A 15128-nucleotide genomic window follows, 5' to 3' on the forward strand; every position below is an offset into this window, starting at 1 on the left:
GCGTGTCGACGATTCACAATCTCCGTCGAAAGCACGCTAATAAACATTCTAAGCCGAGTACAGCGTATGGCAATACAAATTAGGCAGTGATCGTCCACCTTCAGCGTTATCAAGTAGTTTGGCTCATCAGGCAGTCATCGGGCGTCGCGAGGGGTCGGCGACCGTGTTTGGCGGACGTTTACTCTTCGCCTCCACTACCCGAGCGGCTCCTATTTACACTCGGCCAAGGTGAGGGCCGAACGAATCGCGGAGCTAGAGATGCGAATTAATAGCTCGTGCTATTGACCTCGTATGTTTTGAAGCGTGATTCGGAATGTTCTACGAGCACAAATATACCTGATCAAACGACTACGTTTTTGTATTACGTTATCGCTATTTATATCGTAAAAAATCATCCTAAACAGAAACAGTTGAAAGTCAGCAATGCAGCAAAAGACAAATTAGAGAGTATTTATTAATATTAGTTACCAATTAAGTATGAAGTAACATTGGAATATTCGATTGGCAAATAGAATGACTGCCAAGGATAAGCCAAATTATACCATTAAAACGAAATTCGTGATGTTTCTCGTAGACCGCAATTAATTTTACAAGCGGGTAAATTATTAACAAATTAAATATTAATTAGTAACGGGTTGTTGGTATTCGTTTAAATTTATGAAATAATTAACCATAAACTTTAAATGTTGTGCAAAAATTAGCAAAATGTAATGTCTTTGCAGGAGATGCAAGATGTCTTAGACGAGGACTCAGAGATGGGCGACTGGCTGATCGAACGAGACTCCAAGCTAGGCGTGGTGTTACACGACAGACTGATGACAGATGCAGCTCTCGGCGCAGCCCCCATCAAGACAGAACATTCCTACAGCCTCCACTCCGATGTCGAATCAGCGCCACCTTCGCCACACCACACCAAAGTTGACGGTAAATGAATTTAACATTTTATTTTATTTTATTTTGCTTTATTAAGGCACAAACAGTTCACAATACACTTAAATTATAAATAAAATTACAAAAACATACACGAATGAAGCTGCCACAAATAAAAAAAAAAAAAAACAAACAAATAGGTACAATTGTTATAAAAATCAACGAAAGTCGCATTGTTATCTTACTTACGGAAAAGGAATAAATATTAAATAATAAACTAGGAAAATTTATTTTTGGGTTTCAAACAACTTTACGCTTAACATAACCTATGACGCTTTACGTAATACGATGGTAAGTGGAATAAAACTTACTTACTGGCACTTTTCATTATTCTATACGCAAGATTTATAACAATATATTTAAAACATCTTTGCAATTTCATTAATAGAAAAAGGTACACATGTTTCATATCGATTCGTCTAGCTAGGCTTTTATTCCGAACCAGTGGTTTTTCAATATAGTCTTTTAAAATGTCGTTTCACTACAGCTGACTAGAATAGAGCATATATTTTTGACAGTGTGCAAAAATATTATAAATACGTATTTTACTTCACGCACATTGTGTCTTCGTCCTAATTTATCTGAACTATTTTTCTATTTTAATCTAAAAGAATATCTCTTATCTACTTTACAAGTACTTATTTTATTAGATAACAGTTACTTTTCAACAGTTGTTAAATTTTCAGACTATTATTTAACATCAATCTACTTATTGGATACTTTTAGGGTGAAGATTGAAATAAATTAGATGAATACATATAAGTAATGATTTGGTAGTACTCGTGAATATCCCACTGATTGACAAAGGGTTGTCTTCACCAATTGAGTTGTTTATTCCAAGGAACTATAAATAGTGTTGATTATAGCCATATGAGTTAGAGTTTCATCCAACATAATATGCAGGTTTCGTCAAAATATTTTCCTTAACTGCCGAGCGAGAGATGAAATTCAAACTAAGTTTTATATGTCAGGATTTGAAATCGACACTTCGATAATGGATAACGAACTTACTACATATAGTGTGGAATGTAAATGCATAATATGTAAATTATCTGAAGTAAGCGTTAAACTTCCTAACTTTCACGGTAACCGTAGTCGGTTACGAAGTCCTCAACTACTACTGGGACCCTGGAAATAGACATCACCTTTATGTTATGTGTGTTGTATGTATTTTTATTTACAATTAATTTTACTAATCTTATGAGAATCGCGCCATCTTTTGTATTTTGATAATGCCAATACATTTTATACCAAAGTTTCATTCGTGTATTAAATTTCAAATCAATAGAATGAAGCATACGGATGCAACAATAACTACAAACTTAATTCAAACAGTATATATACTTTCAAATTCATAAGTTTTTTTTTTATTGAAAGTCTAAATGTTGCTTAAAATGTATAAAGTCTTCTTTAGTTTCATTTTATATGATTCGGACTGAGTTTGTGAATTAATCGATTTGTAAGGAATATGGATGATAAGGAAATAACACATTTCATTGAAAATACTACTTCGATGATATCAAGATAAACCCTTATCTCTTTGATGAAATTGTTAAATTCATACACGTATGTGAGTGCGTGCTATTAAACAAATAATTCTAAGAATAAATCATGTTTGATATTATTTTAACCACGTTTTGCTTAGTAATTAACTCCATTGTAAGTTATAATGGAATGTGTCAATTTAGGCACAAATATATTTTAAATACTTGGTCATTTTTTTCGTTGTTTTTTTTTAATGATTTACATATCGATCAATATGTAATTACATAGTATAAAAGTCGCTTAATGCTATTTGTTCCTAGTTTGCTTAGATCTTTAAAGTTACGCAACTCATTTTGATGCGGCTTTTAAAAATAAATAGAGTGATTCGAGATGGTTTCTCAATATAGTAAAGAAAAGATAAATACTGACTCACCTTGTTTATAAGAAGTTTAACGAGAGTGTGTTAAGTATATAGCAAGAAAAATGCATTAAATTCGCAATAAATTTTAAATATCTGTTTTTTTTTAAGAATAAAGATCAAACTGCCAATTCTAAATTCAAACGTAATGAATAGTCGAAGCATAAAAACGAATTCTCGGTGCACACAATAACTTGGAATACAATGACAATAATGACATACGTGCTTATCTCGTATCACAACATCTTTCGTGCGAACGAGACATTGTGCACATTCGTGTCGCACGCGGGGAGTCCACATTGCGCGGCGGGCACACAATTATAACATCATGACGATTAAAACACTAAAAAAAATAGTGACGCAACATTTATCACCAGGCGTTTTTATCTATATTAATATTATATATGTGAAAGTAACTGTGTCTCTGTCGCTCTTTCACGACGAAATCGCTAAACCGAATTTGATGAGGAATGAAGCAAATTTGAACTCCAAGAAGTAAATAGGCTGCTTTTCTTGCCTGACATATGACAACAACAAACAACAACAACAGCCTGTAAATTCCCACTGCTGGGCTAAAGGCCTCCTCTCACTTTTGAGGAGAAGTCTTGGAACATATTCCACCAAGTTTTCCAATGCGGGTTGGTGGAATACACATGTGGCAGATTTTCTATGAAATTTGTCACATGTAGGTTTCCTCACGATGTTTTCCTTCACCGCTGAGCACGAGATGAATTATAAAGACAAATTAAGCACATGAATCAGCGGTGCTTGCCTGGGTTTGAACCCGCAATCATCGGTTAAGATGCACGTTTTCTAACCACTGGTCCATCTCGACTCCAACACATATGACAACCAACACCCTAAAACGCTAGTAGAGCCGATAATTTCAAGACCAATAAGACACGACCGGAAATAGTAGTACCAACGACTCAAAATAATTTCTGATTGACGTATATGAACTTTGTCCATTATAAATCACAGCCGTGAAAGCTAACCGATGCACCAAAAAGGCACAACATAACCATTCACTTCATAATTACAAATGCATTTCCGTGCTTCGAACCGAGTGATAAAAACCCGTGTTACAGGTTCAACCAGGCCCATATATAACGGTGCAGACAAAATGGTATCATCTTACATTAACAAATTTCATTAATCTAACGACTGATCATGATATATACATATAATAAAATTGGAGTGTCTGTTTGTAATTTTTTATAACCGCTTTTACTTAATGCATATGTATGTACGTTTTACATACTAAAATATTTTTTTCTACATATTTGATCTGTCTCGCTGTCGGTCTGTTTGTTCCGGATAATCTCTGCAATGGGTGGATCGATTTTATGGAACTTTCATTGACTGATATAGCAAGGAGTAACTTAGGCTACAGCAATAACTTTGTTCTTAAACTCCAACGCGCACGTCGTCGCGGGAACAGTTAGTTTGATATAAAATTTAAAAGTTCCATGTTACAGTAATTATTGAATGTGGCAATCAGTAGTATCCATTTATTTATTGTTGACATTAATCCTTAGTCGTGTTAGCGGCGCAAGTGACGTATTAACGAATTATTTTTAATCTGTTAAACGATAGCGCTATCGTAATGCGATAACCGTTTGTATTCAAACAATGCCGAATGTTCGTTACTTAACATGTCCGTCTTATATTAATGTTATTATACTTTATGATTTCGATAATGGGAATTATATATAATAAATTTTAAGACCTCATTTTCGTAAACCGATTTCAATGAAATATTGAAACAGGAGGTGGTATTTCTTATTATACCGTGACGAATTTATCCAATCTTTGTTTATCTTATTTCATTACGGCTTACTTAGTAACTGTTTTTACCGCTTTCGTTGATCTAGCTCTCTTCTGCTCAAAAAATGTGAGAGTTTGATTAAACTTGGTCTGTTGTGTAGATATATTTGACTCGAAAAAATGTTGAGTCGAAAATCATTTAAGAAATGAAAACAAACTAACTAGACATTCTTAACATAGCCGTTTAAAATTTGTAGAACTAAATCGACTTTTAATAATGTTTCAAAACAATACATATATTATGAAAGATATTGTAATTTGTAAATAATATGTTTTTAATTACGACTAAATATTGTAGTAGTATATTGTAGTAGTAATATTTATTACACAAATCCGTGACAGAAAGGCCGAATGACAATTAATTAAGCGGCTTTTCGTTATGCTTGACTTAACATAAGTTCATATAAAATTGTCAAACGTTGGTGACAAGAATACTCGTAACATTCCCTCGTTGTATTGTTATTGCAATACAATGATGTCCCGCACAAGTGATGCATTCATTTACTTAATTTTGTTATCGTTTCCTCTTAACAAAACATCCCTTGACGCCATAACTAAAATTACAACTATCCAATATTTATTTATTTAAAAAGGTACATTAACATTATTATTATTATTAATAATATACATACTTTACTAAATACTTTTACAGTAAAAAAACTTACTCGTATATACTTCATAGATGCCTTATTATTTTTTTAAATAGGCGAGGAACAATACAAACTCAGTACTTATATAAATTTGTTTTTTTAACATTCTCGAAGTATAAACTTTAAGGGTCGATGTCCAAAAATGCCAACAACTGTTAGAATTGAATTAAAATTCAATGCGTTCCACGCATTGTGGTCGGTTTACTAACTTAACATTTGATGACGATGACTCAACTCGGAGTTAGTTTCCCCACCGACATATTACATTGTCATGTCAGTCATTGAAAGAAGACTTGGACTCATGATACATAGCTATTGACACTTTTGTATAAAAAAAATCATGCAGTTTGGAATATATTATGCAACTGTATGCAGTTTAAAATTTGGTATCGGTAATAAGTATTACCTAAAAACTTTTTTCTTCCAAGAAATTGTTTCTATCAGCTTTAGGGAGATTTTCGCCCTTTCTAACCGCCCCTGGCATGGGGACGGATGAAACAAAATATGTATATATTTTAAATTTCATTTTTATCTAAAAGTATTATCCGGGAACTATAATTGTAAAACCATATTGTAGCCAAAAGTAAACTTTTGAATCTCACGTGTCATTATCATCATTTGGTAATTGGTTAGTAACTTGTTTCAACTGTGCCCAGTCTATCCCACACCCTACCTACAACACTAATAGGTACCATTGGCTATACCCGATATCTCGTCGATTGTATAAAGTCTCATCAGAATATCAGACTAAAAATACATGTATATTGTTATCTGAAAGGAGTTTTACAGACACGTATCCGCCTGTGGCATATTGGTATGTTATTTTTTATGGTATAGGTTGGCGGATGAGCATATGGGCCACCTGATGGTAAGTGGTCACTACACCCATAGACAATGACGCTGTAAGAAATATTAACTATTCCTTGCATCGTCAATGCGCCACTAACCTTGGGAACTAAGATGCTATGTCTCTTGTGCCTGTAGTAACACTAGCTCACTCACCCTTCAAACCGGAACACAACAATACTGCGTACTGTTGTTTAGCGGTAGAATATCTGATGAGTGGGTGGTACCTACCCAGGCGGGCTTGCACAAAGCCCTACCAAGTAACTTATATTTAATTTGTATAGTTTTGTTAATAGCAAACGTAGTAATGACCGAAAGCGGTCAGAAGGACATCACTGCAGGCTCCTCTGACAATGCACTAATCGTTACAAATATATCATTACAAATATCATGTACTTATTAAGTACAAACGTTTGTTAAAGACTTATCGATTCTCGGAAGAATAAATGCGATGATTAAACGTTGATGTAAAATGTTCAATAAGATAAAAAATCAATTATTATATATATCTAAATTTATAGATTACACGAACTAACACGCTTTTAACTAGTTTTATTGTTGATAAGGTATTAGAAAAAAACATTGGAATTAATGTATTATTTAATGATATCTAATCGTTATATTGAATTTTATATTTCGCAGAATCGCAACTTAAATACTTATATCCTAAAATTATTCCAAATAATAATTAATATTTATTAGAAGAATTCTTATAAAATAAAACTGATACCTCATAAACCCTTTATAAATGTTTTCCTAATTATAGGATGTACTATTTGATAAACAACATCAATAACAATAGTCTGTTAATTTCCCACCGCTGGGCTAAGGCCTTTTCTCCCCTTGAGGATAATTTGGAGTTTAAAGTTCGGAACAGAATTTCGATGAAATTATGAATTGAGGGAGGAAACCTGCATGTCTCTAATACACATGCAGGTTTCCTCACGATGTTTTCCTTCACAGCTGAGCACAAGATGAATTATAAACACAAAATAAGTACATGACTATTCAGCGATGCTTGCCTGGGTTTGAACCCGCAATCATCGATTAAGATGCACGCGTCTCATGATCTACTGAGCCATCTCGGCTCTTAATAAAATAAACTACATATTAACATGCATTAGAATATACATATTAGATCTTCATTTTTTAACAATTAAATTACATATTATACATAAAACATAGAATTTATACATAATTATAGTAAGTGATTAAAAATATGAATGTACGCTTAATATAAGCGGATACTAGTATGCAGATGCAGTTAATATTTTGACTTTCTTTCATAAACCATATGCTTTCTCTACTACCGTTTTAGTTTCCCGTTATATGTCAGTGCAGACTATATGGAAATAGACTGTATTGTCTTCATTGTTGAGGTAAAAAACATACCTTAATTTGTATATAACATGCTAGTTAATAGCTGAATGTCATACATACTGCTATGTGAAAGTCTTATCCTAAAACGATTGGTTCCATTGAAACACAATCTTTACGCTTAATTTTAATTGGTATTAGGCTAACAATGTGAAGTTTTTGAGTACCCGAGCTATATTTAAACAAAGTAATTTATTTATTGGTTGTTTATTACTACAACAATGATATACACTCAAAGCTCATATAATATTGTATGTTCTAAAAGTATGACAACACAAAATACGCGATAAAAAAGCTAGACATTTAATGGAAATATAAATTAAATAAATCAAAACTGTCGAAGCGATGATAACTTCAAATCATAAAAAAAAATTGACCAAAAAAACATTTCTAGATACAATTTAAATAAAATAGATTACATTTAATTTTAAAATAATATATGATTTGTGCTAAGACTCTTTGCTCCCTTTAGCTACTCTTGACACTCGAACGTCCCCTATTTTTCGACACCTTGTCAGCTTTGACAGTCTATCTAGACAAATAAATAACCAAAGGATTTATTTAGAGCTGAATAATAATACATCATATCGCTGCGATAATATTATAAAGGTAAGTGAACCATGATCATTGCAAAAACAAAATTAATCAACATCTTAGATTATCATTTTGACTTTCTTCACTATAGCTATGTCGAGCTAGACATTTTTTCTCCATTTTGGAAACTTGCAAAAGCTGCTTAAATATTGTATCGTATTGTTAAATTGATGGTCACAGGATAAGGTTTATTTTCCATAATTTATAGGACGTAATTAATATATAATAAAATTACCACATAATCATAATATCTTGATAGACACGCCTATGAAAAATGCCGGTATTAGAAAATATTTTTCCCCCCAATATATTTAGTTCTCAAGTGGTAACCTACCGCTGACCGTTACTTGTCAGTCATTAATTTAATCACAAGCACCTCTGTATAAAATACGTCTGATTACAGTGAAAGGATTTTTTAAATACAACGTACCGCCGGCTTAAACTATTTAAGTTACCGCCAAACATTTTGAGCATTTATAACTAATAGAATATGTATTATTTTTCTTTGAACTATAAAATAGTAGATAAACTTCTATATTGTATCTACGGCTGTATTATAATTCAGTACTTTCATATAATTGCATTAACAATCAAACTGGTCCACTTCTAATGAACTAAGCAAATAAAAGTTTTAACTTGTATTTTTTATCATAGTTATAGAAACGGTGTCGAATCTATTGTGTACGAACGCAGGCACAATTTTTTATCGCAAAGAAATTCTCAGAAACACTCGTGAGATTGGAAGTTGGCATTGCAATCCGTGCCTCGGAGAGCAAATTAAAATTCGGCTTGCTGTCTCATCGGATTATATATTAGGGAATAGAAATTGCCACTTTGATCCCGTATAGTATGTCCAGATATACATATGTGTGTAATGTGCATTGTTAGTCTTAGTTTAAACTGGCCGCATTTGCCGATCGGTCAGGAGTGTTTTGTACAGTCTAACTTGAAATAATTGATGAAATTAAAAAACTTGCTGTCTTTGTTTTTTTCACTCATAAAAATGAGACAGATATATTTTCCCACTCAAATTATTTTACATAACACGTCGTCCAATTCTGTTCCTTTTTTTATTTTAATGGAGTAATTAAAAGTAAAATATTTTTTTTACGTTAAAATTAACTGGCTTCGATGAATTCAATAGCTGTTAAAACACAAAGTTCAATGACCGCGACAATATCGCCAATAAAAATATAAACTTGTCCTAACGAACCTTAATGTTCTGTATCAAGCAAGATGAATGACTATTAGGGGCTTATTATCTATTATTTTGACACATTACAAGCTAAAATAATGCTCATATTTATAGATGGGTCTGCAGATGGAAATTAACCTATAATCGAAGATTCTAATCCACGTGATTAATGGTGCTTACCATTAAGTGCGTTCGTTTCAACATTCGTGTGCTTGTGTATTTGATTTATCTAATTTTCTGTAAAAGAAAACTTTGTAATGGACACTGTATGAGTCGGATAAAAACACTGTGGCAAAATAAACTCCAATCCTGCTCTTTACCAGTCGAGGAGACAATATTGTACCTGAAAAACATGACTATTTCATTAGTAATTATTAAAAACTTCTTATGTTAAACTTTATACTATATGATGGTTAAATGTCAATGAACATTAAACAATAAATTAATGTTTTCTTTATCGATATCATCTTGCTGCCTTGCATAGAAAAATGTCTTGTCTGTATTAAACATAAGCTTAAAACGTTTTTTTTTTATATATTTGCTATACAATCTCATATGTCCTATAGAGTCACACACAATTTTAAATATAGCTGATTCCAATCCACGAAATATACACAATTTAGATTTCCGTAGTCCATGCGTCTTGCTAAAAGCTTATCTATATTATATACTACTAATGTTTATTGATTCATATATCTTAATATATAATACAACGCTATTCCACTTAATTACTTATATCCGCTTTAATTTTGCTTTCAAAATTCCAATAAAAACTTCATCGACGTTAAGCGTCATGTTTTCGCAAATCCATACATACATAATCTATAAAGATTATTCGAGCTCTTGACCAATTCGATGTCAAATGTTGTTTATTTGGCTTTGTTCCTCTTGTGGTTAGAAAAGGCAACATGTATATGAAGGTATAATATACATATGTAGTGGTTTATTTACATTTCAAATGTTACTATTGAAAGTCTTATATAATTTGACATTTGACGATGATATTTGTCATGTTCCCTGTTTCATAATGTCTGATAAATCTGTGTCCATTCGACATTTATAAATTACAATAATATACATAAGCAAAATTATTATTAAATTTATAAAATGCATTAAACCCGTACTATACTTATTGGAATTTAATATATTAATCCAAATTATTATCAAGTTCGATTTTTTAAAGTAATTATTTGGATTTATAAATTAAGACCTTTGTTTAATAACCCAAATATGTTTTTTAAGATATTTTTAAGATAACAAACATTAAAAGACGCTCGTGTTAAATCTTATTATGAAATATATATACTGTATGAATGTAAGTGTGTTATGAATTTCCATTGTTTATGTATTATGTAAGAATCGTACCAATATTATGAGGTAACTCGAGTATCGATTATACTCATTCGTGATGATATTTATAAAAGTAAAGCAAGCTTCTTTCATTACTGGAATGATAAGTTAAGTTTAATTTAACACGAATAGAATCAAGGATGTTTTAAAACACTTTCTAATAGGATCGTTCTCGAAATATATAAACTAGTTGATGGGTTAATCACTCGTTCCTGTTTTAAAACGTTGATGCAACGGAATGTCTGCGAAATCGTTTTAAAACTAACAGCGAGCTTACGTTAAATATATCAACAGTTGCTTCATTAGATCAATATCATACGAGTATGTATGTCGGTTTTATAAATTGTATAAGACAATATAATATAGATCGTACGTTCAATTTTTTTTTAAGGTATACAATTGTAGGCCCCAGCTTGCATGCTATGACATCACAGTAGTAACTTCTAAACTTATCAGTGTTTCTTAACTAAATAGTACATGTATTATATACAAAAACCTTTCTCTCGATCACTCTATCTATAAAAAAAACCGTATCAAAATTCGATGAGTAATTTAAAATCTATCTATCAATCTAAGCATACATTAGGACGGCCAGCGATAAGCGACTTTGTTTTATATATTGTTATATAATGATGACAATCGAAAATATTGTACACGCTACAACGTAATGTTTTAACTTATTTCAGACATGGAAGACGAATGCTATCCAGCCATACCAGCGAGCGCGTGGCGGAGCAGAAGGAGGTCCAGTGATTCTCCACCGCCAGAAGTGAAGGCTGAACCCAAATCGGAGCCCGAGTCTCCTGCATCGTCCTGCCCTCCCTCGCCGACCCCTGGCACGCCTGTCACACACGTCGACTACGTCATTGACCACACGGTATGGACCAAACGAGATTAACAACATTAATGTATTTTTATGGTATAGGTTGGCAGACGAGCATATGGGCCACGTGATGGTAAGTGGTCACCATAACCCATAGACAATGACGCTGTAAGAAATATTAACTATTCCTTACATCGTCAATGTGCCACCAACCTTGGGAACTAAGATGTTATGTCACTTGTGCCTGTAGTTACACTGGCTCACTCACCCTTCAAACCGGAACACAACAATACTAAGTACTGTTATTTGGCGGTAGAATAACTGATGAGTGGGTGGTACCTACCCAGACGGGCTTGCACAAAGCCCTACCACCAAGAAATTTTGAATGTGTGAGATTAATATTTTATGTATAATATTAATCTCACACATTCAAAAATATTCACACATAAACATTACTATATATAGACGTATATCCTAAAAATACAAAACCAATAATTGACTTTAACAAAAGAGCTAAAGATCTTTTTTCATTACAAGTTAACTGTTGATAACGAGGCTGTCAAATGATCTCACAAAAAAGCTCAATATTTTACAATCATAAGAATTACTATTTAAATTGGCCTTTATAAAAACGTAGGAACTAAAAATAAACATTCCATGGAAAAGAGCATAAAGATGATTGCACATTACATTGACACGAGAAACGAAATCGTGAGTTCAAACCCAATCTCCATCAAAGCTGGATGACTTGACAAAAAAACGAAAGGTCACTATGGTTCAAATAGCCCACGATACTTTGCGACTTTCTCCGTAATTCGACCTTAAAATATAGACGATTTAAAAAACCTGTAAAGTTTTGTAATTATACACCGAGTTTACCATTTTCGAACAGATATGAGAATGCTAAGATTTCTCGTAAATGTCAATCAATTGAGAACGATGACTAACTTTCGTAAGCTAGATTTAAAATGTAAAATCTCTGTTATTTGTGTATCCATGTAGCTCACATTTACAGAGTGAGTGAATGATAAAGTGTTAACATTATGCAAATGGTAGAAGTTTTTATTAGAAATATTTAAAACCAGTGCGGCGCTGCGTCAAAGATGCAAATTCACTTTGCAACGGAATAACAGAGCAGCTGAATGCCTGCATACTAATATCTAAGATAAAGATCAGATAACAGGACACGCAATAGCCATCACCAAATATGACGATTCCGGTTTGGCAAGATACTTACATATAGTAGTTCAATTATACACTTCGACTGCTGGTGAAATTATAACTTGTAAAGGAAGTGGATAGACGCAAATTGTTGGTTTTTATGGAGCCGTGATGGACGATTTGATTTATATAAAAATCTTATACAAGTACATAATACTGACTTTTCATGTGCTCAAATTGTGTCGATGAAGGAAAGCCGGAAAACCGGTTAACGGCGGTTGGGTTACCCTCTGATGTCTGATTAACTTGCTTATGTGCCTTTACCAAATCGCATAAGCTGTAAGCCTTCTCTTCAAACGGAAATGAACTCAGTAGAGGAAATTTTCTGGTTGATACATAAAAGTAGCTTTAGTCATTAAGAAACAGTTGATATAAAAAATTGTTCTCAAAGAAGCAATGGTTAATTTTGTTATATTAATGAACAAGGTCAATTAAATTTCAGACCGGAACAATTCACATGCCACAAGCGGTGCTCCAGAAAGTCGGGGCGGCGGGGGTGCCGCAGCTACTGCTGAGTGCGGCGCCGCGCATCTCCATGAATAACAATAAGCTCTCCATTAAAGTCACATCGTCCGGCACTTCAGGTAGAACGCTGACATGGTTACTTCATTATGTTCGTATAGTACGACACAACTTAGATGTAGCATCAGCAAAATTCGTAAAACCGATCACATCCGAATTGTGTACGCTATCCCAAATTATCAATATTTATTTCTCATGCGAATATGATCTTTGCACAAACGTAATAACTTGTAATATCATATGACCTAATATATTCGTCAATTTGACACCTCGATTTACATGCACTTGCTTTCTCTGACGCGAGAATCTATAGCGACGAATAGCGTTGAATGGCGCGACAGGGAGCCTTTTGTATTGGTTGTGTAAATCGGCAGTAATCGGTTTTAATTTCATTCCATTGCATTTTCCGATGCTACATCTAATTTGTGTCGTACTATACCTCTTTCGCGAACTACTCGATCAATATTTCTTGTCTAAAATTGAATTAAGAAAAAACTTTTCCATTCTATCCATTTCTGAAATGTAGTTATGTTCATAATAAAAAATCAATTACAATACATATTATATTTTGTTTGTGTAGAACGTTTAATGTTATTATGCAAAATGAATTTATCTTTGCTCCGTTTAGAATTTTGATTCAATCGAGAAGAATGACGAAAGCAGTTCTTACTCTTCACTATTATTTAAATTGATATAAACTGCACGAGAATCAACGCATACTCATTTCATGATTATTAAAAAATATTTTATATGGATATAAATGTTCCTAACGTACAGGATATACCAATAGTTTTTTGTAAGGTTAGAGTTTTAATGTATTATTTAAGAATTAAGATTTCGTCCCTATATACAGACGTTTAGCAATTTAAATATGATATGTTCAGTAAATTGTATTGTATATTATTCTTATCGATTGTAAAAAAATGCCTTTTCATTGTTGTCAACGTTTAAAGGTCATTTGCCTCCGATCATTTTTTTAAATCATGACTAACAAACTGTTTACCGATTCGCGTACCTTGCCTTGTTTGGGTGTTAGAATGCCCATAAAATATTTGACAGCACAAAATACTATACATTAAGTATGTAGTATATTCCTTTTTGAAATTATTTAATAAACAATATTTACTACTGAATACATATCAATCTATGTACTCGATTTCTTTTGAAATAAATAGCACCTACTGGCTACTAAGTATTACTTTTTCTAATTGCTTAAATAAAGGCGTAATTAGTAACCAAATGTTGCAATAAATCTGTATTTATAAAAATCATTCTGAAATACTTATCTTTTTCCCAAAGATTATAAGTCATTTGATCTTACTATGACACTGAAAGTTGAAGATGACAATGTGCTGCTTTAAATGAGAATAATTTACTCACGCGTCGATTCCTCGTAACGCTGTCCTAACTCTACCAGCAGGCTTCAACCTGCCGCCCACGCCGCCGTCGTCGCTGTCGTCGTCGGACAGCGAGGGCGCGCTGTCGCCGGCGCACGAGGCGTCGGCGCCGCCCGCCGCGCCCGCCGCGCCGCCGCGCCGCGCGCACCTCTACGTGTCGCACCACTCGCGACAGCCCATCAACACGCCACTCATCAGCAGCCAGCCGGTCAGTTGCCCCCATCATTCTTATGCTTTTTAACAATATCAGCTTTACTTGGTAGTAGGGCTTTGTGCAAGCCCGTCTGGGTAGAAACCACCCACTCATCAGTTATTCTACCGCGAAATAACAGTAGTCAGTATTGTTGTGTTCCGGTTTGAAGGGTGAGTGAGCCAGTGTAACTACAGGCACAGGAGACTTAACATCTCAGTTCCCAAGGTTAGTGGCACATTGACGATGTAAGGATTAGTTAATATTTCTTACAGCGTCATTGTATATGGGTGATGGTGACCA

The 15128-nt window shown here is 33.4% G+C and overlaps 1 protein-coding gene across 2 annotated transcripts in view; it reads left to right on the top strand.

The window, feature by feature from the left end:
• LOC124544290 (cyclic AMP response element-binding protein A) overlaps window positions 1-15128 on the top strand; it is a 105629-nt gene that overhangs the window by 86370 nt on the left and 4131 nt on the right. The window contains exons 2-5 of one of the 2 annotated variants that reach the window (XM_047122768.1): window positions 723-924; window positions 11359-11549; window positions 13159-13300; window positions 14656-14843. In XM_047122768.1, coding sequence (XP_046978724.1) covers window positions 723-924; window positions 11359-11549; window positions 13159-13300; window positions 14656-14843 — 723 coding nt within the window. The remainder of the gene's footprint in view (window positions 1-722; window positions 925-11358; window positions 11550-13158; window positions 13301-14655; window positions 14844-15128) is intronic. The other variant, XM_047122769.1, reaches the window with a different exon arrangement.

This window comes from Vanessa cardui, chromosome 4 (genome assembly GCF_905220365.1).
Source record: "Vanessa cardui chromosome 4, ilVanCard2.1, whole genome shotgun sequence".
NCBI lineage: Eukaryota > Metazoa > Arthropoda > Insecta > Lepidoptera > Nymphalidae > Vanessa > Vanessa cardui.